Source organism: Rattus norvegicus, chromosome 5 (genome assembly GCF_036323735.1).
Source record: "Rattus norvegicus strain BN/NHsdMcwi chromosome 5, GRCr8, whole genome shotgun sequence".
NCBI classification, from domain to species: domain Eukaryota; kingdom Metazoa; phylum Chordata; class Mammalia; order Rodentia; family Muridae; genus Rattus; species Rattus norvegicus.
Genome location: NC_086023.1, coordinates 131,540,329 through 131,565,978, shown reverse-complemented (window position 1 = coordinate 131,565,978; position 25,650 = coordinate 131,540,329). Strand labels below are relative to the sequence as shown.

At 45.7% G+C, this 25,650-nt stretch overlaps 2 protein-coding genes across 2 annotated transcripts in view; both read right to left on the bottom strand.

The window, feature by feature from the left end:
* Window positions 1–25,650, bottom strand: part of Agbl4 (AGBL carboxypeptidase 4) — a 1,279,356-nt gene that overhangs the window by 196,928 nt on the left and 1,056,778 nt on the right.
* Window positions 751–25,650, bottom strand: part of Bend5 (BEN domain containing 5) — a 46,015-nt gene continuing 21,115 nt past the window's right edge. Inside the window, exons 4-6 of the mRNA NM_001108672.1 lie at window positions 13,412–13,560; window positions 7,783–7,996; window positions 751–1,307 (exon numbers count right to left, since the gene is read on the bottom strand). Coding sequence (NP_001102142.1) covers window positions 1,150–1,307; window positions 7,783–7,996; window positions 13,412–13,560 — 521 coding nt within the window. The 3' untranslated portion in view covers window positions 751–1,149. The remainder of the gene's footprint in view (window positions 1,308–7,782; window positions 7,997–13,411; window positions 13,561–25,650) is intronic.

Here is a 25,650-nt window from a genome sequence, read left to right as displayed (position 1 = left end):
ATTGCTGACATTTATTGAGTGCTTTATATATTTTATCTCTAATCCTTATAGCAACTCTGCGAGGCAGGTATTCTTTTATGGAACAGAAAGAAGAGGCAAGAGGAGGTTATGTTAATGCCAAAGCAAGCAGGAGAGCCAGGCTTAGAACCTAGAAGCATTTGTCCAAAGCCCTTGCCCTTTCCAAAATGCCACACTTACTTTATTGGCATTGCATAAAGAAAAGTTCAAGTCCATGGGAAGATGGGAGGTGGTTGGCCCAAAACATGTGCTGGAGACGAAAGGTTCCAGCAGCCGAATAAAGAAGCAGATTAATGATTATGTATCCTGAAAGAACATTTGAAACAAAAGAGAGAATGAACAAACTGATAGCCGCCGACACAGCCCATTTTCTGGATGCAACTCTGTACCACAGCTTGCAACATTATTAGGCTCCCAGTAAGCACTTCTTTACAAATTTAGGCTCAACTGAATCAGGGAACCTGATTATTAGCATCTTCCAGACACCAATCACAGATCATCTTGGGAAAGTTGAGTGGTCCAAGACTCGTCCATGTAAGTGAGATATGACTTGAGACTGCTCCTTAGAGCTGTTGCAGGAACCATGGCTCTTAAGGGATCTCTCTCCTTCACCTGAAGGCTTTTTCCCTAGAGAAGGCTTTGCAGGCCACATGCAACACCAGTTACCTCTACCACACACTTAATAATAATAATAATATATATATATATAAATATAAATGAGAACAACTGTCTACATCAATAATTAATGGAATTTTATTATAGAACAAAATAGAGGAGCAGAGATAGATGTCCTCCAATGGTAAAAATAACAGTTCGTATTGTGGTCCCGACAGGCTACTCTGATGCTTTACAGCCCTGCAAAAAGTGCTTTTCCTTTCCACAACAACACTGGCGATGGCATGAGGCTTGTGGTGAGCCTGATGCTGAGTCTCTGTGAATCCATCTGCCTTCTGTGAAGTAGGAAGTCCATGTTCAGAATTCAAGTTCAGAATCAGACACTGACCTCAGTGCCCTAAAGGCCCCTGCCCAGACACAGCCATGTCTGGTGTAGTCTATTTGGATGGCACCATCACCCGAAATGCATACACCACACAAAGAAAATGCAAAGGCCTTATGAAAAAAATTCAAAGTTTATTGCAAATTGTATTTTGCTTCCCTTCGTTCTTCATTTTTACAAGATTTGTTGATATCCATGATTTTCTCACAGATGTACTTGTTGACTTTGGAGAGTCTCTGTGCAATTTCCGTTTCATCCACCGTTTCTTGTGCTATTCTGTCATACAAACACTCTAGGCAGGAGGAAGAGACAGGAAGGTCAAGGATTAATGATGAATTTGTGAACAAGTCTTTTAAGGAGAAGAGAGAGGCTATGCCTCCTGACATACTTCCAAATAATGGTTCACATTATCTTACATGGTTATTTCACTAAAGTCCTACCGCAAAGTAGAGCTAAACATGATAAATGTACACTTAAAAAATAACAGTAAAAGCCAAGTGTGGTGGTACATATCATTAATTCCAGCACTCAGGAGGCAAAGGCAGTTGGATCTCTGTGAGTTGGGAGGCCAGCCTGGGCTACATTATCACCGAGTTCGGGCCAGCCAGAGCTACATCGTGAGACCCTATTTAAAATTACTGATGATGCCTCAGATTACCACATGCCTCTGAAAGCCCTGGATGGTGAGCTCCCATCACACCCGCCTTCATCAATGGTAACCACTCTCCTAGTTTTCCTTTTGCTTTTTAAAAATCTTTTAATGTTATCTTGTGGATATATGTCCCACTTTCTTTTCCTGTTTTTGGCTTTTTAATAAAAGTGTCCATCTGTCCATCAGTCTGATTTGCTGATTTTACCAGTAGGACACACAATATGGCAGTATGTAGCTGCAGATCACCCAGTGAAGGTCACCCACCTTCACTGACGAGAAGTACTCTACTGGGTGACTTTGTCCTATTTTGAACTGTGCATCTGAATGTCCATGGATACCTGGTTTTGCAATTGCAAACAGCTTGGCCAATATTTGAGGATATTTATCCGAGAAACTCTCTAGTTACCAGTCTAGGCACGGCAATGCTGACTACTAAGGAGTATGGTTCTCAGCTTTACCAGGTGATGCTTGGTAAACCACGTTGTGCTGGCTGCCATTCTAAGTGGTAATAATACTGGCTGCCCTGTAACTTCAACAAAACTCCACATCCTTAGACTTTTATGTTTAAAGGACTCGTTCTTACTAGTAACTACTAACGAGGCTTAGGATAGCTACTCCTTGAGACATCCTACTACTTCCTATGGTGAGGCAGAGCCAGCCTGGACAAGACCTGACTAGCTCCTGATTTTCATTGGGTCTCCCAGCCTGAAGATCTGATACAAACTATCACCCTAGAATTCCCTAATCATTAACTCGGACAACGAACTCTAAAGTAGCTTTTATAAAGAAGCCAAGTATGATGGGTAAACATAAGTAAGCCCCTTTCAAGCAATAAAAAAATATAATACCCATGTGGGATTGTTATAATTATTTTATATTTATGCAACTCTTAATTTCCCAGAGCTGAGTGCAGTGAGTGATAAATGAGCATATATATATATTATATATATACACATATATACATACATACATACTACATAAATATATGTTGAATGAAGAAATGAATGAATGAATGAAGAATGAATGAATGAATGGTTTTCTAGGGAAGTCTGAGAAGATATAAAAACTCTAGATATAACAAGTAGGGAGATAAGGCAGTTGGGAAAGTTATGGCCTTAAATCAGGAAGACACTAGTCCCATCCCTAGAACTCATAAAAAATAGCCAGGCATGGTGAATTACAAGCACTTGGGAGGTAGAGACAAGTGGATTCCTGGGGTTCATTGGCTAGCTAGCCCAGAACAATTGTTGATTTCCAGGCCAGTAAAGAGACCCTATCTCAAAAAATAGGGTAAATGGCAAGAGAGAAACAAGACTGACCTCTAGCCTCTATGTACACACACACACACACACACACACACACACACACACACACACACACACACACACACAAATATCTAGGTAGGGTGTATAACCACGGGTGAAACTACAACTTCTTTGGTTTCCTCATGGAAAAATCCAAGTGACAGGAATCATGATGGGTAAGCACAGTCTTGTCAACCCAGAGAGGTGATAGCAGGCGGCAGCTTGTAAGAAGAGCTGTGCTAAGCCTTCCACTCACACAGCAGAAACCTGGGGACTCGAGTGAAGAGGCAGTTCAGGTCAGAATCCATCGCTGCTTCCCACTTCCTGCCCTTCCAAGTATGGGTAGGGGCCACCTCTTCTTGCCATCCACTGCAGGAGTGTGTGCCACAAGTGTGCTTTCTCGGGGCTGCCTCTTCTCTTCACTGAGAGGAGTTTGACATAAATGTGCCTTAAGTGGCCTCCAATTGCCCCCTGAACACCCCGAGTGTTCCGTTCATCTATCTTCACTCGTCTATAAAGACTGATAAGAAGACGGACATTGGGGTCTTCTGCTCTGTCTACCTACAGTCCCTTCCCTTACAAAGCACCCACAAGGAAAGTGTCCTTGTCCTCTCTTCCCAGAAGATCCTGGCTCCAATTATCACCTTCCTAGTCCTGCTCATTCTCTTGTGCTCATAACCACCAGCTGAGTGAGGAGACCTAGCACTCTGTTCCCATGGCTGCAGAGCTGCCTATTGGAATAGACTGTGATAAAATCTGATCATCCCCACTTCCCTAAGTCAGGAGCATATGGACAGTCGAGCAAGCTTGCTGAACTCCTCTAAATCAGAGAGAAGTTCAGGCTCAAAAACGGCTCTAATCCCAGGTACCCCTGGGAAAAACCTAGGGTACTTGTCTGTATCCAGTGGTGTCTCAAATCGGAAACTGGAGAGTTCTGTCTTTCCAGTGGTCTTCAACACAATAAAAGCAGGAGAGAGAAGCAAGCGAGAGGAGGGTAGGCATGATGGCCCCCTGAGGAAAGTGGAAAGAGAAGGGCATGCACTGAAGAATGTGTTCAAGAAGCCCCCACAGAATTCCAATCATCTTCATTTCCTGGGGTAACAGCTCAAAATGGCCCCTCAGGTTGATTAAAAGGCTTTTGTTAGACTCTAACTTATTAATCACCTGCAGTTGCTGGGAATGTGTCCCTCTGCGAGGGAGCATTTGAGATTATTGCTTAATTAACAAGGTTTATAACAGCGCTAATGTGTCCCATTTAAAAAGTTATAAAAATTAACCAGAACGCAATGCTGTGGCTCATTTAGAAAGCTCGGATCCTCTGCAAAAGGTCATTGGACCTTAATAAGATTTAACTGTCACTTTAGAGCTTGTCATCAGAGCAAGGCCCAGCTCTGTCTTCCAGCTTTCATCCTCCCAAAGCAGGGTCAACACTTCCCCACAGTTCTGCTATCTGGTAGGGGATGGTTTTAACATCAAAGAGGACATCCCCCCAGTGCTGTGAGTCTGAAGGCTTCTGCCACTTTTATATGCCAAACATGACAGAGGATGTTCACATCACACCAAATAAATACAAACAATCCCAGTCCTGCCAAGCAGCTTGCCTGTGAGGAACCAGCCAAATACACGCTGGAATCATTCAAATCATTAGGCTGGAAATGGGGACTGTGTGGTGGTATACCACACATACTTTGAGCCTCCTGGGCTGCAGTGAAAAAGTCAAACATCAATCTCGAATTTCAGTACAAGAGACTTCGCTGACACCTGAAGCCTGAAACCCCACTCTGGCTTGGCTCATTCTGCCAGAGCTAAGGGTCCAGGAATCCTCCAAGAAAAAGAGCTGAGCCAGGTTTTTGGTGCTCTGGGACTCACAGTGGAAGCACCCAGTCACACTAAGAAGTCAAAGAGAATTTCTTGAAGGATAAGATCTTAAGCAGATCTGCTGTAACCAGCAGTAGCTGGCCCAACGGGACAGGTAGAGAGGCTGTGGCTATTCCAGGCATAAGGAATAATGCTTGCAAATCCCCTGAGGGGAGAGCAAATGAGGCTTGCTCAGTTCATTCTGCTAATAACTAAAAGCTATGGCCAAAGATACAGCCAGCAGCCAGACTCAATGTACCTGTGTAACATGCCAAGAGGTTCACCCGCTAAACACGGGGACTCTGAATTGGCTGGGGTGGGCGGGTGAGTGGTGGTGAGGGGTCACATCTATTTTCTGAGAGGTCACTCCAGTTACATAACCAGGAGAATGGTCTGGAGGCTGCAGGAAAGAAAGCAGACAGCTAGGCCTGAATTATGAGAGTAGAGTGGATCTGGAATGACAGAAAGGGTTTAAGAGGTATTTAGTTAGAAACAGGAAGGATGGAGAGGCAGGAGTGCGGAAATGGGAGGGAGATGTACCTGTCTGGTTATGCTATTCATTAAGAGAGGGAACACAGAAGGGCAGAGGGCTACATGGGAAAGGACAGTACTCTTAAGTGCTTACTCTAAGTACGCAGGGAACAAGATGCTCACAAAGCCGAGCTTCTAATGGAGGTGAGGAAGAAGGGGAAGCATAAACTAAGTAAGACATGCTGTGCAGAGCCTTTGATAGGGGCAACGTGACAGAAAGCAGTGGAGGCAGGAGGATGACTAGGAGCTTATGGCTAGCCTGGGCTACAGAATAAGACCCTGTCTCAAAAAACAGACAGACAGCACACAGGGTTTTTTTGGCTAAGAAAACAAAAGCCGAGTGGGATCAGTACTCAGTTACAATGACTGGAGACTACACTAGGCAGTGAACAGGAAGTCAGCCACAGTCTCTCAGAACAGAGGCCACACTCAGCAGGTAAGTTCACACTGAAACATGCGGCTATCTGAGGGTACCTGGGACCTGCTGAGTCACATTCTGACAAGTGTGACAGAACTGGAGGTCGCAGCTAATGGGCAAAGCAGGGAAGCCTTCCCAAGGAAGACTTTTGTCAGGGTGACCCCTTGAACAAAGGTGCACCATTTCAGACAGCAGCCGGCTGAAGGTTACCTCTTATTATCTAAAAATAAGTGGCTGCCTTCTTCATGAAGTTATTATGAAGCTCCACAAAGCTTCACAAATCAACCATAAGCTAGTCAGGAGGGGAGGAGATACCTGCGTCACACCGAAAAAGGCTGCAGACCGCAGTGAGAATGTGTGGGTTTGCATCCAGATTCTGAAACCTCAGAGCAGAGACCTTTGCTGCACCGTTACTAGCCACCCTGACCTCTAGAACATCCCACATAACTCGTCATTCTCTACTGCCTGTGCTCCAACCTTCCTCTGAGATGGTGCTAGCTCTCCATCATCTCCCGAGGGGTCTCCCCTCTAAGTAATGGCCTCTGGGGCCTCTGCAAACTCAAGCTGTAGACTATGGCTTTCACTTCCTTGTAAGAGTGTCTGTTACCCACCTCTGACTTCACTCGCCTCTGTGCAGCCAGCCATTTCTCCTCTTGAGCCACTTTACCTGAGTGTGCTGGCCTCTATACTAGTGTCCTCTGCCTGACCTACCGTTCCTCTGACCTTCACCGCCTTTTCCTGTATAACTCAGCTGGAATCATATGTTCCAACAGGCCTCCTCCCCAACAGAGCTGACACAGCCCTTTGTCTCTTCATATCATGTATGAGACTCAGAGAACCTAAAGCTGCCTGACTGTGTCACAGATGTATTTGGCCCCAGAATGTGCTGAAGGACCTGCTCAAACCAGACATTCACCTGACTGATCACTGAGTCTTCAAAACATGGCAGACCTGGCCATTTAGAGAACAGTGATCAGGGACAGTCTATAAAGCCACCCTTAGTTTCCTGGCTTTCCTATTATCGACTGGGGAAAAGGACTTACTACTTCTGTGGCCCGGTTTCCTATCTGTGAAAAGGAGAACAGCATCTAGCACTAGGGCTGTTGCTGGGAGAGTGAGTTGGTAGACTTAAGTGTTTAAGAGACATCGTTCTAGTGTAGTGGGGCATCACGAGTACTCAGGATGATTAGCAGTCACTGCTTTCATTCTGCTCTGTATACTACACTCCTTACTTTGTGCTGACGATATAGTACTATTGTTCTTATCTTTATTGTCATCATGAGACTGAGTTCCTTACAGATGAACATGGTGTCTTGTCCCTTGTGTTCTGGACCCCCAGGGGAGAGTCTAGCAGAAGCAGGGTGTGGCTTGAGAAAGAAGAGAGAGGAAGGAAAAAGGGAAAAGGGAATGAAGGATGATGCATGGGAGCAGAGAAGTGAGGAAAAAGGAAAGAGAGAGGAGGAGAGGGAAGATGGGTAAGGAGTATGGGATGTAGCCATATCTTGGGTAACAAATGACTCCTTGATCTTCTGCCTGTCTTCTCCAACACCAGCAAGGAGGCTTTGTCAATGGCTCCTCATCATATTGACTACTCTAGACGTGGCTAATAAGTTTCCCCAGCCTCAGCCTTTACCACTGTCTAGACCACTCCTTTCCCAGGTGCACTCCTCTGTTCATGGCATTCCTGCCTGCTGAAGCACCTCTCCTCCTCACTCACCCCATCTCTGCATCTGATGAGCATCAAAGGCCCCTCAGCAGTCCTTCTCCCTGGGCCAACACTTTTGAATGCTACACCCTCAAGTCATACTTGTGCTGCTGTCAGTCATTTGTCCTGTCCTGGGTGAGATCTCTAGTGACAGCTTATGATGTCTGCCTCTATGTTCCTATGTCACACTCAGGGGCTGGAATACAAGGGGCTTCAGTAAGCAAATTGAATCCTGCAAAACACATTTCTGACAGGATAGAGGACAGGCTGTCCAGCATTTGTTCCCACTGGGTAAGTTACCTCTGACGATGCTTAGCTTATGAGGAGAGAGGGGTGGCTTTGGGATTGCATCCTTCTTTTTTTTTGTGGCGACTCCTGTGACACTTCTGTTTTTCAGAACATCTGTTCCCCAGATCATGACTGCCAAGTTCTTCGTGTACTTAGAATCTCCTTGGGTAACTTGTAGCTGGTGCCATTTCTCCTCGTCAACCCAAATCCCGCTTCCCAGATGGACCTGAAAGAGGTAAGAACACCACACCTGTTTAGTCTGACAGGAAGGCAGCTGGAGGCCACTTCTGTCCTTTAAAGCCCCGCTTCCTCAATGTTAGGGATTCGTGCCACAGATGCAGCAACAACAGCCTCACTCACAGAATCCCTGTGATGCACCAGGCCTTATTCTAAAGCCCTGACTTCATTGTCTTAAACAGAAGGTGCTACGAGAACACTGTCATTTCTGATGGGAGAACTAAATTCAGTTAGGTGAAGCCACTCCGCTCTTGGACGGAAGAGCTGTAATTCTAAAGTGTACTTGTGTTACTAGATGGCTGCTCTGATCCTGGCCTATGCTCAGGACACATGGTTCTGTGTGTTATACTATAGAACGATCAGCCACTCTCTTACCTGCAGACTCCCGGGCATACCTCTTGCTCACATGGTGAAGGTTGCATGGAGGACTCACCCAGCTATAATGACCACGGTGCTTAGGTCTCCTCCCCAAGATTCTGTTATGTTGGGTCTGGGTGTGGCCTAGACAGCAGGATGGTTTAACTCCCTAGATAATTCCAATTTAGAGCTAAGTTATAAAACCCCAGCCAGCTGGCAGGGGCAGAGCAGCTGCTGGCTCTGCAGCCAGCAGGAGTGTGACTGTGGGAGCCCTTCCCTCGCTCTAACTGCAGCTTCCTTATCTACGAAGTGGGAGACTTGGATTCCATCTCAAAGTTCATCCTTCTGGCTCAGAAAACCTAGGATTTTAGGAAATTAAATACAATCACAATATATCTGGTTTGATTTTGGTAGCGCACACACCAGAATACAATCTCTTGCTCCCCAAAAAAGACACAGTAAGGGTGACAGTGAGAGCCAATAAACCAATCCACCCTCTCTGCTTCCAGAATGTTTAGTAAGGAGCTATAGCATTAAAATTTGTCCCCATTTTTGGCCCTTGACAACTTGCAAAATAATACTTATGTTCATCATTAAAAAAAATGTTTTAACCTTGATGTTGCCATTCAGGTTGAGTTTCTGCTGCCTGTGGACGGAGAGGAGGAGCATGCTAATGAGCTGACCTTTCCAAGGGGTGTGAGAAGGCTCTGACAAAGGTTCTCGTTTTCATAAAGACATGCTGATCATCACCAGGCATGAACAGGAGTCTTGGTCTGAGATGGCACGTGTGTGTGTGTGCATACACACACACACACACACACACACACACACACACACAAGCATATGCACACACAAATTGATGGCAGAATGTAAGAACTCAAGAACTCAAGTTCAAGAAATGATTAAAGATCCTTCTACCAAAGACAGGCTTGGGATGACAGGCGGATACAGAGATGGGAAGCCAGGCCAGTCAGTAATCTGTGCTTCATCAATGGCTGAGGTTTTCTAACTATGAAAACAAAATAACCAGGCACCTTACTTCCATTGCTAAGAACATGTTCTACACACCACATCTAGTTTCGCCTTCTTTTGCTCAGAAGATCATTCAGTGCACTGTGGGACGCCAGACAGCCAGAGCCCCTGGCCTCTCTGTGCTGAGCACCTCAGTACTGTAAGTCAGTTTGTTCTGCTCAGAAATATAAGCAGCTCTGGGGTGAGATGTGCTGCCCAGGACTGGCTTAGCAACCAGAGCCCAAGGTCAAATTTGGCCTTCTGCCCTGCAGTCTGTGCCAGGTGAAGAGGCATGCCGAGTACATGATCTCCAAAGGACCTGTGTTCTTCCCTTGATAGCACAGCCAGCCGCACTAGCTTCCTAAGATGGCAGGGAAACAAGGGGCTTTGCTCTAGACTCGAATCTGAAAGAGGAAGCAAAGACACAGGCAGCAATTCTCCTGTATCAGCCTTTTGACTGCTGGGACCATAAGCCTGCACTACACTACCTGGCTTAATTTATTACTCTGGGGGAAAGATGAAGCCATGTAAGCCAGTATTCTAGAAGGAAAAAAAAAAAAAAGCTGAGTTCCTGTAACGAGCTCAACTTCCTTAATGCTCATAATAGCCCTAAAAGTTAGAAGCAGGTAGAAACTGCTATTATCACTTTACACATGTGGGCACAAATTTGGGGGACAAAATTATTTTCTCCAAGACATACAATCAGCCAATTTAAAAATCAAAACTCAGCCCCAAATCTGTGTAGCCTAGTTCATGCTGTCCTGGCCTGCCCTGATGTAGCCGGAGTGGTGGGGGCTGGGGTGGGGCGCTGATGTGGTTGGAAAGTGCACACCTAGCACAGCAATCCTCGGTTATTATAGGTTTCCTTTCGAGTGTTCTGCACCTGCAGGCCACATCCTGTGCTCGTTCCCAGTACAGAATTCCACAGGCAGATGGAACCTGTGTAAAGGCCGTCTGAGTGGCGTTCTTGCCTGTGGTTGCTCCGTCCCGCCCAGCTCACCCTGTAATCAGTGACATCCGCTTTCCTCCTTTGACTAGACGACCTCGGCAGCTTAGCAGTCTCCAATTCTGTTTTCACGCCAAGACAACCTTTTGGAATCTGAATGGCTTCCTATTTCTTATCACGTTAGATCTGACCTCCTAGGCCAGGCTCCATTCAATCACTAAAACACGAAGTCCATTCCTCTATAAAGGCTCTGAACACACCTGCCTCCTTCTTCCAGTATGGAACTGGAGGAGGATGGGCTCTGAGCTGTCACCCTTGGGTGTGGATCCTGTCTCTTCTGTCGGCATCGCATGGGCCAGTCAGTAGACTTCTTTGAGCTTCACTTTTCTCAACCACACAGGTCATCCTCCCTCTCACAGAGGGGTAATCAGGCTCTAGATGAGATGAACTGAATGTGAGGAGAACATACAGCTAAAGGCTGCTACATCCTCACCCCTCCTTTTCGTGTCAGCATCCCTGCCCTTACATTCCTCGAGGGATGTCCTTAGCATGACAGACACATGTCATCTTAAGCTACACAGCTTGCCATACACTGGCCATGGTCCAGGAAACGTTGCTTAACTGTTACAGGATTGTTCCAACCCTTCTAAGGTACCAGCTTACCTACAGAGACTTACAGTTTACTTCCTGACTCAGTCCTACCTGTCATAGCACATTCCAGTGGGGAGAGGCCAAGGCTCCCCCCCTTCTGCCTCCTGCAGAGTAATCAAAGCCAGTCTAAACTCAAAGCAACATCAAACATGAGCATATTTAATATATCCTCATGGCTTTGGTTTCACCTCTGATGAGCAGCTCTTAAGAGAACAAACTATTTTCTGACACCCACCTGAGTTCAATGCTAGTGCCACAGAATAGACAGAAACCGTCCTTTGGCCTCAGGAAGATCCATCACAGGTCCATGGTGAGCCACTGAGACCAGGCTTGCTGAGCTCAGCACATTCATGGGTACAGAGTGTAATGTGGAGTTCCCAGGGGCACAGTAAGACAGACTGAGCCCTAGCCTAGGACCTAGGAGATCTGGCTTTTAGTTCCCACATGCCTCTAACCTGTCACACAGAGTAGATGATTTCATGCTCTGGGTACATTTTCAAGATTTGTTACTTGGTGTATAGGTATAAGTTAGACTGTTTAATGGTCTTTGCAGTTGTGTGATTCAATGAGGTTTTTTTGTTTTGTTTTTTAAATAAAAACCATCTTAGATAAGCAATGGACTTCATTAGAAAGTGATCTATGTGGAACAAGACCTACTTATGCAAACCATGGTAACATTTCATAGAAGCGTTAACTTTCCTTTTCAGAGAGGTTATAAAAATAGGACAACTGGTAGGATGGACTTCAAAAAGTACTTTGTGAAGTATTTTGTATGCTAAAACTCATTTCCAGTAGCAAATGAATTGACCAGATGCCAGTGTCCCATGCCTTTCAGAGACTGGGTCTTCTGCTTACACAGAAGGAAGGGTCAGGCTAGACAGCAGAGCCAGGAACAAAAAGAGCAACAATTAGGATTGGCAAGTGACAGTGATGCCTACTTCCCTGAAGAGTCCCCATGTATTCCCAGAGTCTGCTTCCTCTCCTCCCTGTCATAGTCCCTTGCCTGACTACAAATTAGTCTCAAAGAAAAGCTGGGTGAGGTTTAGAGCAGTGAGTCGGGAAAGCAAAAGAGGCTTTGCTTACCATGTGTGTCTAACATTAAATAAGGTTTCTGAGACCTATTTTCTTGGGAAAGAATGCTACTTTTGTAGCAGAACTCAGAAGCTGCCTGGCAGCCTTCAAAGCAAGAGAGAAACAGATTTCTCTTGGAAACTACTTAAGAAAAATTCTACAATCACCCTACAATGTGGTCCTGACTAAAAGGAATTCAAGAGACCCAAAACGCCTCTGCGGTTCTAGCTTCAATCTGGGAGGTTTACCAAACTTAGACACTTCTACTCCAAAACGGCCTGTGGAAAGCATCCATCCAGTCAGCTCCTTATAGATAAGGACTCAGAGAACCAGGAAGGCCAAGAATCGGCCTGACCTCACACAGGAAGTACAGAAGTAGAGCTGTGCTAGAGAATTCCACAGGCTTCCAACCTCCACTCCTCTGCAAAGCTTACGGGGAAAGCCTGATGCATGAGCAAAGACAAGGCCTATACCCTGCCTCATCAAGTCCTGGCCCTGCAGAGAAGGAGGCACTCAGTGAGCAATGCAGAGTACAGTAGCACATCCAAGACAGCCCTAGAGATAAACACGTTTCTTTTCCTCACCTAGACAATACTTTCTTAGGTTCAGGCCAGAGAATTGTGGGGATGTATCTAAACAAAGGAAGTCGGAGAATCTGTCCTTTTCATTAGGGAGACCACCCAAAGCACGGGGTACTCAGGTACCAAGGAGAGGCGAGTCTGAAATGTGTGTGGTGGTGGCAGAGAGTCTAACACTAAAGCTGGATGCTTCCTGGACACAGGGCTCTGACAGACTTCTCCTTACCACCAGGGCTTATGTGTTCATTCATGATCTGTTTTCAGGAGTCATTAGAGAAACTGTGAGGAGTGATGTGTATCCCTGGAGTTGTAGGCCAGTGAGTTGGAGACAAGGAGTATGGCTCATTTACCCCTCTGTCCCCAGGACAGAGCTGAGAGCTGGGAACGTCTACTTTGTAAATGGTGAATGGGCATACACTGAGTTGCTATCTCTAAATGAGTAATTCACTGAGTTAGCCTTGTGCACTCTAGGCATCTGATTTCATAGGAAGTGAGGGAGAATATCAAACTATCAAAGGAATTATTTTTTTAAAAAAGTCTTTCTTATAAATACGTTATTTTAAAATGCCAGGTTAGTTTCAGTTATTTTGACTCAACATTTTTTTAAAAAGGGGAACAAGGAGAAGTCCCAGGAAACCTATGTTACTATGCAGTAAATTCCACAGTCACCAGGGACTAGGCTGGGAGGATGGCTAGCCATGTGGGGTTTCACAAAGCCCCCACTGTGCCCTCCACCTTTTCCCTGACTAGCAAGCACCTGGAGGAATGGATATTGAGCTGAAAACACTACCTTGCCATTGTCTAGGATATACTTGTCCATGACAGGCGCAGGAGCGGGGTAATAGGACGACGTGTTTGCTTCCTCACTGAAAGTGCTCCGTAACTCCGGCTCGGGCTCGAGACATTCTGACTTTACTTTTTCCAAGTCAATGGCGGGACCTAGGCAGTTAAGAAAAGAGATCTGTCTAGAACTCCAAGGAAAATAAAAGGCAAATATTCTTAACTATGCATCTATCAGCATATAGTGGCACTAGAGAAAAAGCTAGCTTACTTTTGTTCTTTATGCTACACTTAAACCCAGACTCCAATGCACTGTGAGGCAAGAATTTTACTAGGCCTTAGTAATTAAGGATGATTAAGGGACACCTTCTAGGGTGTCAGTGTCTATGCAAAATGGCAGGAGACTCAGCTTCCTGCATAGGAACTAGGGTCAGTTCAGACTGCTGGAGAAAGGATAGCAGTTAACTAGAATATGCAAATTGTGGGCTTGCCAACAAACTCATCTCTGGACCCTGTGGAGAGAGGGTCATGTGGACTGAGGGAAATGAGGAAAGCTATTGAGGGCGGGGGCAGGGGCGGGGGTGGCTAGGATCCCCCTTCCTGGGACCTGGGGTCTAAGCAAGGGCATTCCAACCAAGAAATTAAAATACAACACAGGGCAAGCTGCTGATTGCCAGATACAGCGATCACTCACTTTTTATTTTAATGCAATCAACACAAATTACGTGAGATTTAAATAGTGAAAGGAGGCTGGGGAAACGGTTGCTGTTTTGTTTCTAGGGTGCCTTTTTCTCTACTAGCTTTTAAAATGACAGATTTTCTTTTTCTTTTTTAATCATCTATTGTGTCTTGATTACCAAGGAACAGAGAAAATGAGTAAATAAGGCCAAATGACTCGATTAACTTGTCTTCGAGAGAACAACTTCAAAAGTCTATAGTTTCACATCCTGGCCTTGACTAAAATCAAAGGCGCTGTGTGCTGTGCGTTTAGCTTAAGCATGGATGAAATTGGGGTGAGACTTCTTATCCTGGCTGAATGGACAACTGGGATCCACGCTCTTTATCTACTGAATCCTTGCGACTCTGTGCTCAGCTGCCGTAACCTAGATTTTGGCTGATGGCGGGAATGCCATCAAATGTGAGTTTGTTGGTACAAGTCCTTATGACGGGGCTTTCCAGAATGAGAGTATCATCTCTGAGCTGCTGGTAGCTAGCAGTTGCTGACTGCAAGAGAGACCCTCTGTATTCTCCAAAGATTTAAGCATGAGCTTGGCACAAAGCTGACCACAGAATGGATGGTAGTCAGAAAGGCAGGTGAAATTACATACATTGTACATCATTATACAGACTGGGCCCCATGCCTGGCTCCGCTCTGTTATTGTTGTGTGACTTCGAGTGTGTGAGCTGCAGATGGAGAAGATGGTTGAGTGGAGCACAGACAGCAGCATCCTTATCTTTCTGACAGCATCTCCTATGTGTGCCCTATGCAAGGTCCAGGCCAAGCTCTTTATCTTTCTCCTTGTGCATAAAACCTGGTAGGTGTTCTCTAAACCTTTGCTGAAGAAGAAAGGATCATGACAAAGACTGCAGCCAGAGTCTCCAGAACAAGCAGATGCTGAAGTGTCCCGTCTGCAGGTGTGAATTCTCAACACGTGAATAAGTAAATCATCTGGTCTTTCCTCAGGTGGGGAAAATGTACTCTGCCTTCCCGTAAAGATGGGTTCAGGCACGTGCTTTCTCGTCCTACTCTGATGTTCAGTGACAGAAAAGAGAAATGGCTGAGAAGGTCATTTATCCACCGCTCATAGATCATCTTTACAAAATTTTTGAAACCTCATTTTCCTTCTAAGAGAAAAGACTGTTAAACAAAGGCTTATGGCCCTAATCTCAGCACTCATGCTTGGGAGGGTCAGGTATTCAAAGTTAGCCTCTGGATAGCAAGTTGTAGATCAGCCTGAACCACATAAGACCTTGTCTCAAACAAGAACTACAATGGCTCGATGGCCTCCAAAGTAACTTCCACATGACCATGACCTTGTTCCTCCTTGCTTACCATCCCCACCACAGTCCATGAAGGCCCAGAACAACCAGCCTCTCTCTATATCTAGAATTCAGATTGTTTCCTTGTCTGTCCTGTTGTCCTAGGTCTCTGTCTTTCTGTCTGTCTCTCTGGTTCCCAGCCAGGTAGCTTCCTTCTGATGCCTTGTTTCTAGGTAGTAGTCTCTGTATTATAACCTGCAAGCTGTGTGGCACCCAGCCACCCCTACCTGTTTTCAATATTACACTGATGCTCTTCAGGGGCAGTCTCACTCATGCTGTACCCGGACAGCCTGGGGTACCTGGCACATGGCAAGCTCTTAATAAATTCTCTATGACATCAAAGGGCTCAGATGGCTGGAAGGGGATAAGTCTCTGATAAGTGTGGGCAAAGATTCTGAAGTCCCTGATGCTAAGTAGGGTGTTCAGGGAAGAAGTGTGGGTAGAAAGGAATGTCTGTAACCCCTTGTACAGTCCAAGAAGTAGAAATCAGGACTAGATTAACTTTAGAAGCAGCTAGTTAGAATGGAAAGTTCGGGTGGTGGTGGTGGTGGTATGATTATAAATAAATGACTCGGTATCCACATTGGCAGACACTAGAACAGGAGTGTCCTCTCTCTGGCTTCATGTCCTGATAGTCCATTCTCCTGAGACTGATTTCTAGTTAAGTGGCATCCATACCCTCCACACAGACACCGTCTCTTTGACTGCAGCAGCTGTGCTTCTATTGTCTCTTTTGTGCAACTGTCCAAACTCCAAGGCCTAACTTAGATGACGCTTCTTCCATAAGACCCTGATCCTCCAAAGAGAGGTAGTTCTCTCCTCCTGGCTGCTTGGGAATAAACACTGGGTTTGAATGTACTATAGGAGGGCTGGGACCCTCCTCTGTGCCCTTTGACACCATCCCTATTCCATAAATGTATGTGGTACCTCACCTAGGCTGTGAAGCTGAGCAGAGGGGGGGAATGGACTGTCTCTCTATGTCAGAGACCATTGGGCACCAGGTCAAATTCTTATTGTAAGACTTAATTTACTTTTTACCTAGCCTACCCCATATGAAGGAAGAAATGAGAAAAACCTGACAGATTGAAAACTGAACAAACAAAACATACGTATACACACACACACACACACACACACACACACACACACACACAGAGAGAGAGAGAGAGAGAGAGAGAGAGATACACAGACAGAGATACAAGACACAGAGACACACAGAGAGACATATCTATATATAGATATATAGAGAAATATATATGGAGACATATATATATATGTATATTTATATACACACACACACACAGAGGGGGGCACAGAGTTGGTACTCAGTAAATTAGCCCCCACTGTCTAATCCTACCCATCTACTTGTATGCTTATTTTTGACTCTGCTAAACCATGACTTAGTGAGTGTGAGTGTAGGGGAACCATTGATCTGATTTTTGCCCTTCATACTTAGCACAAGACCCTGTACAGAAGGAGGTCTTGAAACCATTTCCTCCCCCCCACCCCATTTCGTATGCCCAGACTCATCTCTCCAGAGACTATCAGAGCTGTCAAACATGGAGGTTACTGGCTCTCAAGGAAAAGCATTTCTTACCAGCCCGAGACAGAATCATTCACACTGGTGGCGGGCGGCCTCCTCCCTCTGGCACACTGTGATACAGAAAGTACAAACCAGGGCTGCAGTCTGAGCAAGGGAGGCGCTGAAAAGGGGTTTTAGCAGAGGAGGGTGTACTCCAAGATAAAAGATCTCGGAAAGTCACTTAATCTCTGAACTCAGCTTTCCTATTTACAAAAGGAATGACCAAGGGACACCAGGACTCTTGAATAGCAGAGGACCAACGGCAGGCATGGGACAGAGAGGCTCAGAACATGGCAGATGAATAGGGAAACGAATCAGTCGCTAAGGGACATGTTCGGTATTGCAGAATCAAGAAAGAAAAAGACAAAATCCAACAAAGCCCACCACCACCAAAAAGCCTTATGTTGTTTCCTTGGAGAGCAGAGGGAGGGAGGGAGGGAGGGAGGGCCTCTAGTGCTTTTAATTTAAGATGCTGGGGTGGGGGGGATCACTTCATTGCAAATTTTAGTCGGCTCTACTCCTGATGTTGGCAATTTACATCTCATTACAACAAATGCTTCAGATTGCTGTTTTGCTTTTTAAAATTTCTGAGGCATTGTTCTGCCTCAAACACATGTGACCAAATTAGCCACGATAATAAGCACTTGCGCTGGGAGACAACACTGTGCGTTCTGGAGCAGATATTTTAGGTAACAAAGGAACTTTCTTCATTTTTGTGGGAAGAGTAGGAAGAAAAGAGAAAGGCCTTTTGATCCACTGGCATTCAGGTAGTGACATACACTTGAGGTTTATTTTGGGGAAACTACACCTTCCATGGAGAAAAAAAAAAAAAAAACAAACCAACCCTTTCAGCCAAGTAAAGAAAGCCCTTTCAAGGGCACATAAGGCAGCACCTCCTTCTTCAGTCACTCATGAACCCAGTCACTATACAACTGACACACAACCCCATCACCACAGAAGCTCCGTAGGAGACACTGGGATTCCAGAACAAACAGGAAATACTTCAGCTGTCTGGAAGTGTGTAATTCTGCACGTGAAACCCTGCAATGTCATACACAGATGTGGCGGGTGCACAGTGGAGTTAGAGGACAAGGCATAAATCCCGTGTCTTAGAACCACACCTCTCTCAGCCCTGGTGATTCCGCTTGTAAAATGAGGACTGGGCCATAGAGGAAAACAGTCTGCTTGTTGGTATATCAAAGAGGTGAAATTGTACTGCCTTACTTTTAACTCTGAAAAGTTGCTACTTAATGTGATTTCAAGGAGTTCTAGAGGTCACCCGTGTCTCCAAATGCTATACATGTTTGGACATCCTTCTTAAAAGGATGAAATCAGACTTATTTCTAGGTGTCTATCATGAGTTTGAAGCACAAGCCTAGTTTTCCAAAGTGCACAGTCAAAACTCCTGAAGGCAGACAGAACACACACTGTGGCACATGTAGCACTGTGGATTTAGAGAACAATGATCTGCTGTCTTGAAAAGAATCTGTACTCAGACAGTGACAAACAATCAGGGAAATAAGCAAGGGCCTTGGGAAGAGGGAGCTCCAGGCAGGGCAGACAGACTTGCCAGTGTGGCCATCCTTCTTACCCACCTTCTTAGCTTCTACAAGGGCTGAGACAATCTGGCCTCTTTCCTTCAGTGAATCTATCACATACCTAATAGATGCCATTGAGAAGCTATGTGGCCTTCAGAGACTCACAGTCAAGCAGCTGGAGACAGAGGTGACAGACTGTCACAACCACTGAGGAGCTGACTCTGGAACAGAAGCAAAAGCAGCCATGCTGCACCTGGAGAACACTAGGACTGCCTCAGAACAAGGGACATATGCTTGGAGGACGGGCAAGAGATGGTTGGGTGAGGCCCTTGGTAGAGTATCTTCATACAGTGAAGGGAAAGGGGACAAAACGCTGGCTCCCTGCCTGACCACAATGTGGCCAGTCTGACAATCTACACGTATTTGGGGAGGGAAAGATCCCAAGTGATTAAGTGATCCTAGAAGGCAGAACTGGGCTGAGTGTGGTCTAGGAATGTCATCAGCACAAATGGCAGTTCTTTGGTCCTTGGCCCCTTCCGTCTACATTTCCTGAATGTGGTTTGTGAACAAGGGTTGCCACAGACTTTGCTTGGCTGAAGCAAAAGTAATTCTGGCATGAGGCCTGGCCTGGGTGAGATCCCAGCAGCGTACATGGAGGCCTCCCAGGTTGGCCAGGCTCTCGGAGAATCTGAACCAGAGAGCAGCGGGGCAGAAATGGGTGTGAGAAAAGGCACAAAGCCCTTCAAAATAAGAGGAAGTGGAAGCAGAACCAAGCCCATGGCGTTGGGGCATCAAAGTATTTTTCGGTTACATGGTGGAAAAGGACAGAGGTCTGATACCTATTGACTGTCATCTAAGTTAAGTATCTTACAACAAAAAAGTCTCCTTTTAGAAAATCTTTTTACCTCACCGTTATTATCTGTTTAACATCTCTGAGTAAAGCAGAAATGCTAAGAAACCGAAGCAGGGCAGCCACAGCCCTGTTCGCTGCTGTATCCTCATCACCCAGCACCTATAAAGTATTCATTAAGTGCTGAAGGAAAAACGTTATCCCTGACTGAAGCCCTGAAGAATGACCTTGTTAGGTCCTGGGAGGGCCAGTGAGGCAGTGATGCTCGAAGCCACACAGCACTGCCTGCTCAGGTTCAGGGAACTTGGGCTCTCCTGAGTCTTGCTCCTTCCACCTTTTACCTCTCCTCAGCTAACACCACTTTCCAGAGGTTTCACAGGCTCCCTGTGTCCTCTAATCCCCATTGTGCAGGACCCTCACCTCCTTCGTCCTTCCAATACTCTTTCAGGCCATCTCTGAGGAAGTCTACAGCTGTGAGAGAGTGTGGGGAGAGTCACCGAAACTCATTTCAACCTCTGGGAACTCTAAGCCCATATTTCACTCCACAGTAAGTGTATCTTTCCATCTGTTTCTCTTCCACCCACTCATGCCCAACTATTTTGCCTACATAGTATCATCATGGCAAGACATGCCAAGGTAGCTTGGGTTTGTCCTGCTAGAGCAGTGTTGAAGAAGTCATACAAGCACTAATGGCTACCAGATGGCCTCTGGTCCTAGAATCGAAAGAGTTGGAGGGGTGAGAGTTTGAGGCAGTGGTGTGGAGAGCAGAGGGTCTTATGTTGTGTAATGGTGAGCATGAGGCCAGGAGGCCCAGGGATGCAGAACTTACTATGTGACTGCACTTCCTTAACTAGTTTTCCTTTCCAGAGGTGTTAACAGGCTTTTCTTTCAGTTCTCTGTGTCAGTCTCTCTTACAACTCTAAAATGCTGTTCAGTTTCCTATTGCATAGGATATAACTAAATTGATTAATCTGAGACCTTCTAAACCCACCTACAGCACCCATACTCCAGCAGTATAAGGGCCCCTCTCTCCTCCCCTAATATCAAAGGCTCAAGAGCCAAGCAAACACCAGGTTTGCTGTTAATAGTATTTTTAAAACACAGAGTCTTGTCCATTTCATTTTTCATGCATAGCAAAGGGCCTAGAACAGAGGAGTATCCTATAAATGGTTCCTGCACAAACACTTTTCCATATAATCCTGGCTACTCAATGACAGGAGGGGGTAAGCAGAATGCAGAAGTGAGCTTCCTATGTCTAGGGGCATGATAGTGGTTCTAGTGGTTCTCAACCTTCCTAATGCTGTGCTCCTTTAATATAGTTCCTCATATTGTGATGGTCCCTAACCATAAAATTATCTTGTTGCTACTTCATTACTGCAGTTTTGCTACTGTTATGAATCTTAATGTAGATATCTGATATACAGAATATCTGACACTCAATTCTAAAGGAGGTTGAGAGGTCTCAACCATTGCTATAGGTGGCCCAGTCATCTCTTGCAGGAAGGCTGCAAAAGGCTTTATACCCTGCAGGAAGGCTGGACTATGTGAACTCTGGGTCTCTGTGAGAACTACTCCCAAATCAGAGAGCTCCTTAGGACAGCAAGTGTGGGCAGCCTTTGGGCCTTAGGGACACCCTAGTGGTCAGAAGGATTCCACCCTCCCCTGAGAGCTGAGAAACCTGGGCCACAGCCTCCTGATGGAGAAATCCCTACATGTACTCAGATTCCATGTAGCACAGCCACATTCTTTCCTCTTGGTTCCAGTTTTTCTAATTGTTAATATGAGAATGAAAGGATACATTATCTCTTTCCTAAAAACACAATGTCCATGACAACTATGGGAAATTCATGGTTAGAATCTTGAAGCCATGTAACCTGGTAAAACAGACACTATGAAGAAATGAAGCGGGAAGCCTGTACAAGAGTGTGTCTTCAAGCTTCAGAATTCAGAGGCAGGTAGCAGACACTGCTCTAGAGGCCCAGGGCCTGGGTGACTGCCCAGGCAGCCTGACATTTGGAAAAATAAGATAGGCCTAAGTATGAAAGTTGGGTCTTCCTGGGCCTGTAGCCTCAGGCAAGTCACCTAATCTCTTGGAGCAGCCGGTTTCCCGAAGATGAGCCCACCTAAGGCTAGGGTGGTTTTATGTGTAAAAAATTTCTAGTGTCTGCCCCAAGGCACACCTAAAGGGGAAGTGAGCTTTAAGTTAAACCCTCTGCCATTTGCATTTCCTGATGGGCAGAGTCAGCAGCAAACAAGCCTGTCACAGGGTGACACTGAAGGCAGAGCCCAGAGATGCCAAAGGGGCAGGAGGAGCTTTCCCTCAGCCTCACATGCCTGACCCCCACCCCCACTCCACCCCTGGGAAAACAAATGGGTTCTGGGAGAAAGGATAAGGAGAGCCTAGACTTATTTCACCAACCTGAGATCACATTTGAAAATAATCTGCATTAATGGTGGGTAATTCTGATAAGCTAACAAAGGAAAAAACCTTAAAAGGCCTTCAGAGCGAAAGATGGCTACTCTCATTCAGATAAATGACCCCAGTCTCACTAGCAGATCTTTCCTTTGTGACATCCAGTTGGGCAGCACCAGGTACACAGTCTGTACCACTGCACCCTTGGGAGAACTGTGAGCCTCCAGTGCTTTCTTTACTCTTACATCATGGCTCTTACTCAGCCTCTTCAGCCTCCCTCAAAATCCAGTTGCTTTTAGTGTTCTTGTGCATTGGTGAGAGAGAGCTGAAGGCTTAAAGCAAGATAGGGGATTCAGGGAGGAAAACCTAAGCGATGAGGAGGCAGAGTTCTATCTGGTGATGTCTGAAGGAACTGATGGGACTTGTGATCTCTGAGACTGGGGATGGGATCTGAGACAGATGGGGACTGGAGGTAAGGTAAAATTCCACTCAGGAAAACCGAGACGGGGGCATTTCTAAAACTATAGATCACATAGTTGTGAACTGAATGGCTTAAAGATATACTCTAAAGCTTAGACTAGGAAGAGATCTATAAGAGACATAAAGCATTAACCAAAGATTAAAATGTTCCCTGCAATCTCTGTGTTCTGTTGTAGGAAGAACGGCTGGGAGGTGCTAGGCACTGTAAACACACTGTCTTATGCCATCCCTGAACGACCCTACAGGTCACTGTAGGAACTCTGGAACAACGACATGCTTGGGTATGGCAGACATCTTCACTGCACTGTTTATTTAATCATCTTAGCCATATTGGTTGGGGCGGTCAGTGACTCTGTTTTGTAGACAGAGAAAGTAAAACTGAGGAAGTAAGTTGTTCAAAGCAAATGAAGGACATTACACATGAACTAGAACTCAAAATCCTGAAGTTCTGACCCCAGAAACCATCAGACTTTAAATCACTAAGTGGGTTTTTTGCCTGAAGTAGTGGGCTTAAAGATTCCCATTTCACAGAGGAGAAAACAGACTCAGAAGGGTTAACTCCTTTGCTTCAAGTCACACAGGTAAAAAATTATGAGAAGTGAGATTCAAGCCTAAGTAATCTCTCTTGCCAAAGGCCAGGCTGCCTCCAGTACAGGGGAAGTCAGCAGGAAGCATCCGGCTGACATTAGCTGTCTTTTTCAAGGCACCATCAGAGACCTGGGCTTACAGAAGCCAGCTCAGATCACAAAGGATTTTAAAGATCAAAGCTGGTATTTTAACAGACCTTGGACAGAACACAAGCCATAAACTCAGAGGGTTACAGCAGTGTTAGCAATCCAGCTCTGAAGAGCCAAGACAGATATGCAGGCCAGCCGCCACAGCTCTCTTCTTCAAACATTTCAGCCCGCGTATGATCTAGCCAACAGGGACATTATCTCTTCCTTTCACATGTTCTTCTTTCAAATGGAGATAATAATCCTTACCTGGGCTTGCAATAAGGCTATTGGAATAGTCCAATGAGATAAAAATGTCAAGGTGCTTTGAAACGTGTAAAGTGCCCATCACATGTAAATTACTGTTATTATTCTTATTTCTTTCTTAGTTGGTCAGAATTCATCATCTGTGCCTACATTCCTTGACAAATTATACACAAATCTGAAGTCATTATCCGCCTCCCTCCTGCAATTAAATAAAACACTAATTTTATTCTGCCTGGTGTTGGGTTGTATCCTTGTTTGTGGCCGCAGGGTTGTGAGCACCCTCAAGGCAAGGGCATGTCCACTCCTTTTCATATTCCTTGGAGTTTGGTAGAGAAGGACCTGAACTATGTTATTTGGTTCACACCAACATGAATGACTAAACTTTGGGTTTTTTCTACCTATTCAGAGCAGAGACTCTGGCTGGTGAGATGGCTCAGCTGATGAACTTGGGGTCTATCCCCGAGTCCTACCACACACACAGATATACAGAGGGGGCAGGACAGACAGACAGACAGACAGACAGACAGACACACACACACACACACACACACACACACACACACACACACACCAGGTAAATAAAAATGTAACTTAAAAGACAAAGAACAGGGAGTAGCTGAGGAGGGCCGTGAAACGAAGCTTTTCTCCACTCTCACAGGTGCTCCTTACCCACTGCATCCCAACTGTTTTGTCACCTGCCTCCTTTGTCTTCCTGCACACTGTTGTCTCCCATTCTGAAACACTACCCCACTAGCTCGCAGATGCTCTTCATGAAGGTCTTTGTCTCCTTCACCTCTAGGTTTTGAGCATCTATCCCTGTCTTGGCACAATCTCCAAAAGCATTTGTTGAAGAAGAAAGAATGAATGAATGAAGAGTCCCAAAATCAGCATGTGTGCCTTGCGAGCAGTAATTCCCTTATGCTTTACATCCTCAGCAAGACTCTCTGCAGGGGATTAACTGCTGTTTACTGAACACTGTGCTGGACATGCAGTCAGACCCTACCAGTGCCTTCTTGTTTAATTTTGACACTGTAACAAATACTGAAATAAATGACCTTGGGGTGGGGGCGGGCAGTGTGTAGATATGTCTTGTCAGAAAGGGTTGTTTTCCTGGCTAAGATCATAGACAAGGAACAGACAGTCCTTTATGAAGGATGATTAAGTCACATCCATGTTGGTGACAAAAAAATCAGAGTGCTAAGAGAAGCGCTATAGAGAGACGTGCAGGACCAGTGTGGTCCTGCTTCTTCAATAGCAAAAATGAGGACAACCTCCTATCTCCTGTCAGTTCTATGAAGCACCAGGATTCCACCCCATAGAGAATCCTTGCCCTCAGACACAGCTGCCACTTTCAGAGACTGAACGGAAGAGCAAGAGAGAGTGAACATACAATGACAAAGTGAATCACCCAGCCACACCTGACACCACTGCTGCCATCCTGTTGTCCTTGGGTCCTTCAGTGTGTGCCCCCCACCTCCATGAGCTACCCTATTACAACTCCTGGCTCCCAAGGAATCTGATCTCCACAGCTGGAGTTGTCATAGCCAGGAGCTTCCAGAGCCCAGGCTGTTGCTTTCCAGTTTGCCCAGCTACCGTGCACTACCCAGAGGATTCAGCAGTGATTCTCTCACACAGGGAGAAACCCTTTTAAAACAGATCTCTCCATTTACCAGCCAACCTGCTTCTGATTGCCTGTATAAATGGCAGGTCTAAGTGATCCAGCACCCAGTGTGGACAAGGCCCTTGAGCTGGGAATCTAGGGGAGGATGGCTGGTGAGCCCTGCAAGAGCAAGGAAGAAGCCAGGGCCTGCCCACACCATCCCAGGCCTCGGAGGGCATGTTGACCAAGGCCCTGCAATCACAATCGTCTCCCTTTCCTGGTTCTCTTAGTGTTTACAGAGTAACTATTTCCCCAGAGTCGGGGGAGGGGGAGGGTTGCCCCAAAACGTGGGTCCCTCCCCCACAACTGGTTACTCTTCATTTTAATTGCATGTTTACACATTTACCTCAACCCCACCCTCTACCCACCTCTCAATGCTTTTACTTTCTTTGTATCTCTCCTGGTAGGTAGACTTGGAAAGTATTCAGTGGTGTTGAATTAAGAAATAAACAGACATCTATAACTCATTCTATCTCCCAATGTCAAACAGAATGAGAAGTAGAGAAGTGGGTAAACCTGCCCAACAACACAGGGCCAATTTCTGATTGGGGGAGCCAGCTTTAAACTCCAAAACAGACCCCATCTTGCTTCTCTTCCAAATGCTGTAAAGGAGTAAGTACGACATCTGAGCATCGGTAGCTTTCCAGACACTCTACTGCGTGTCCCAGAGCTGTAAGGGGGCTGATGTCAGTCCCACTCTACGGAG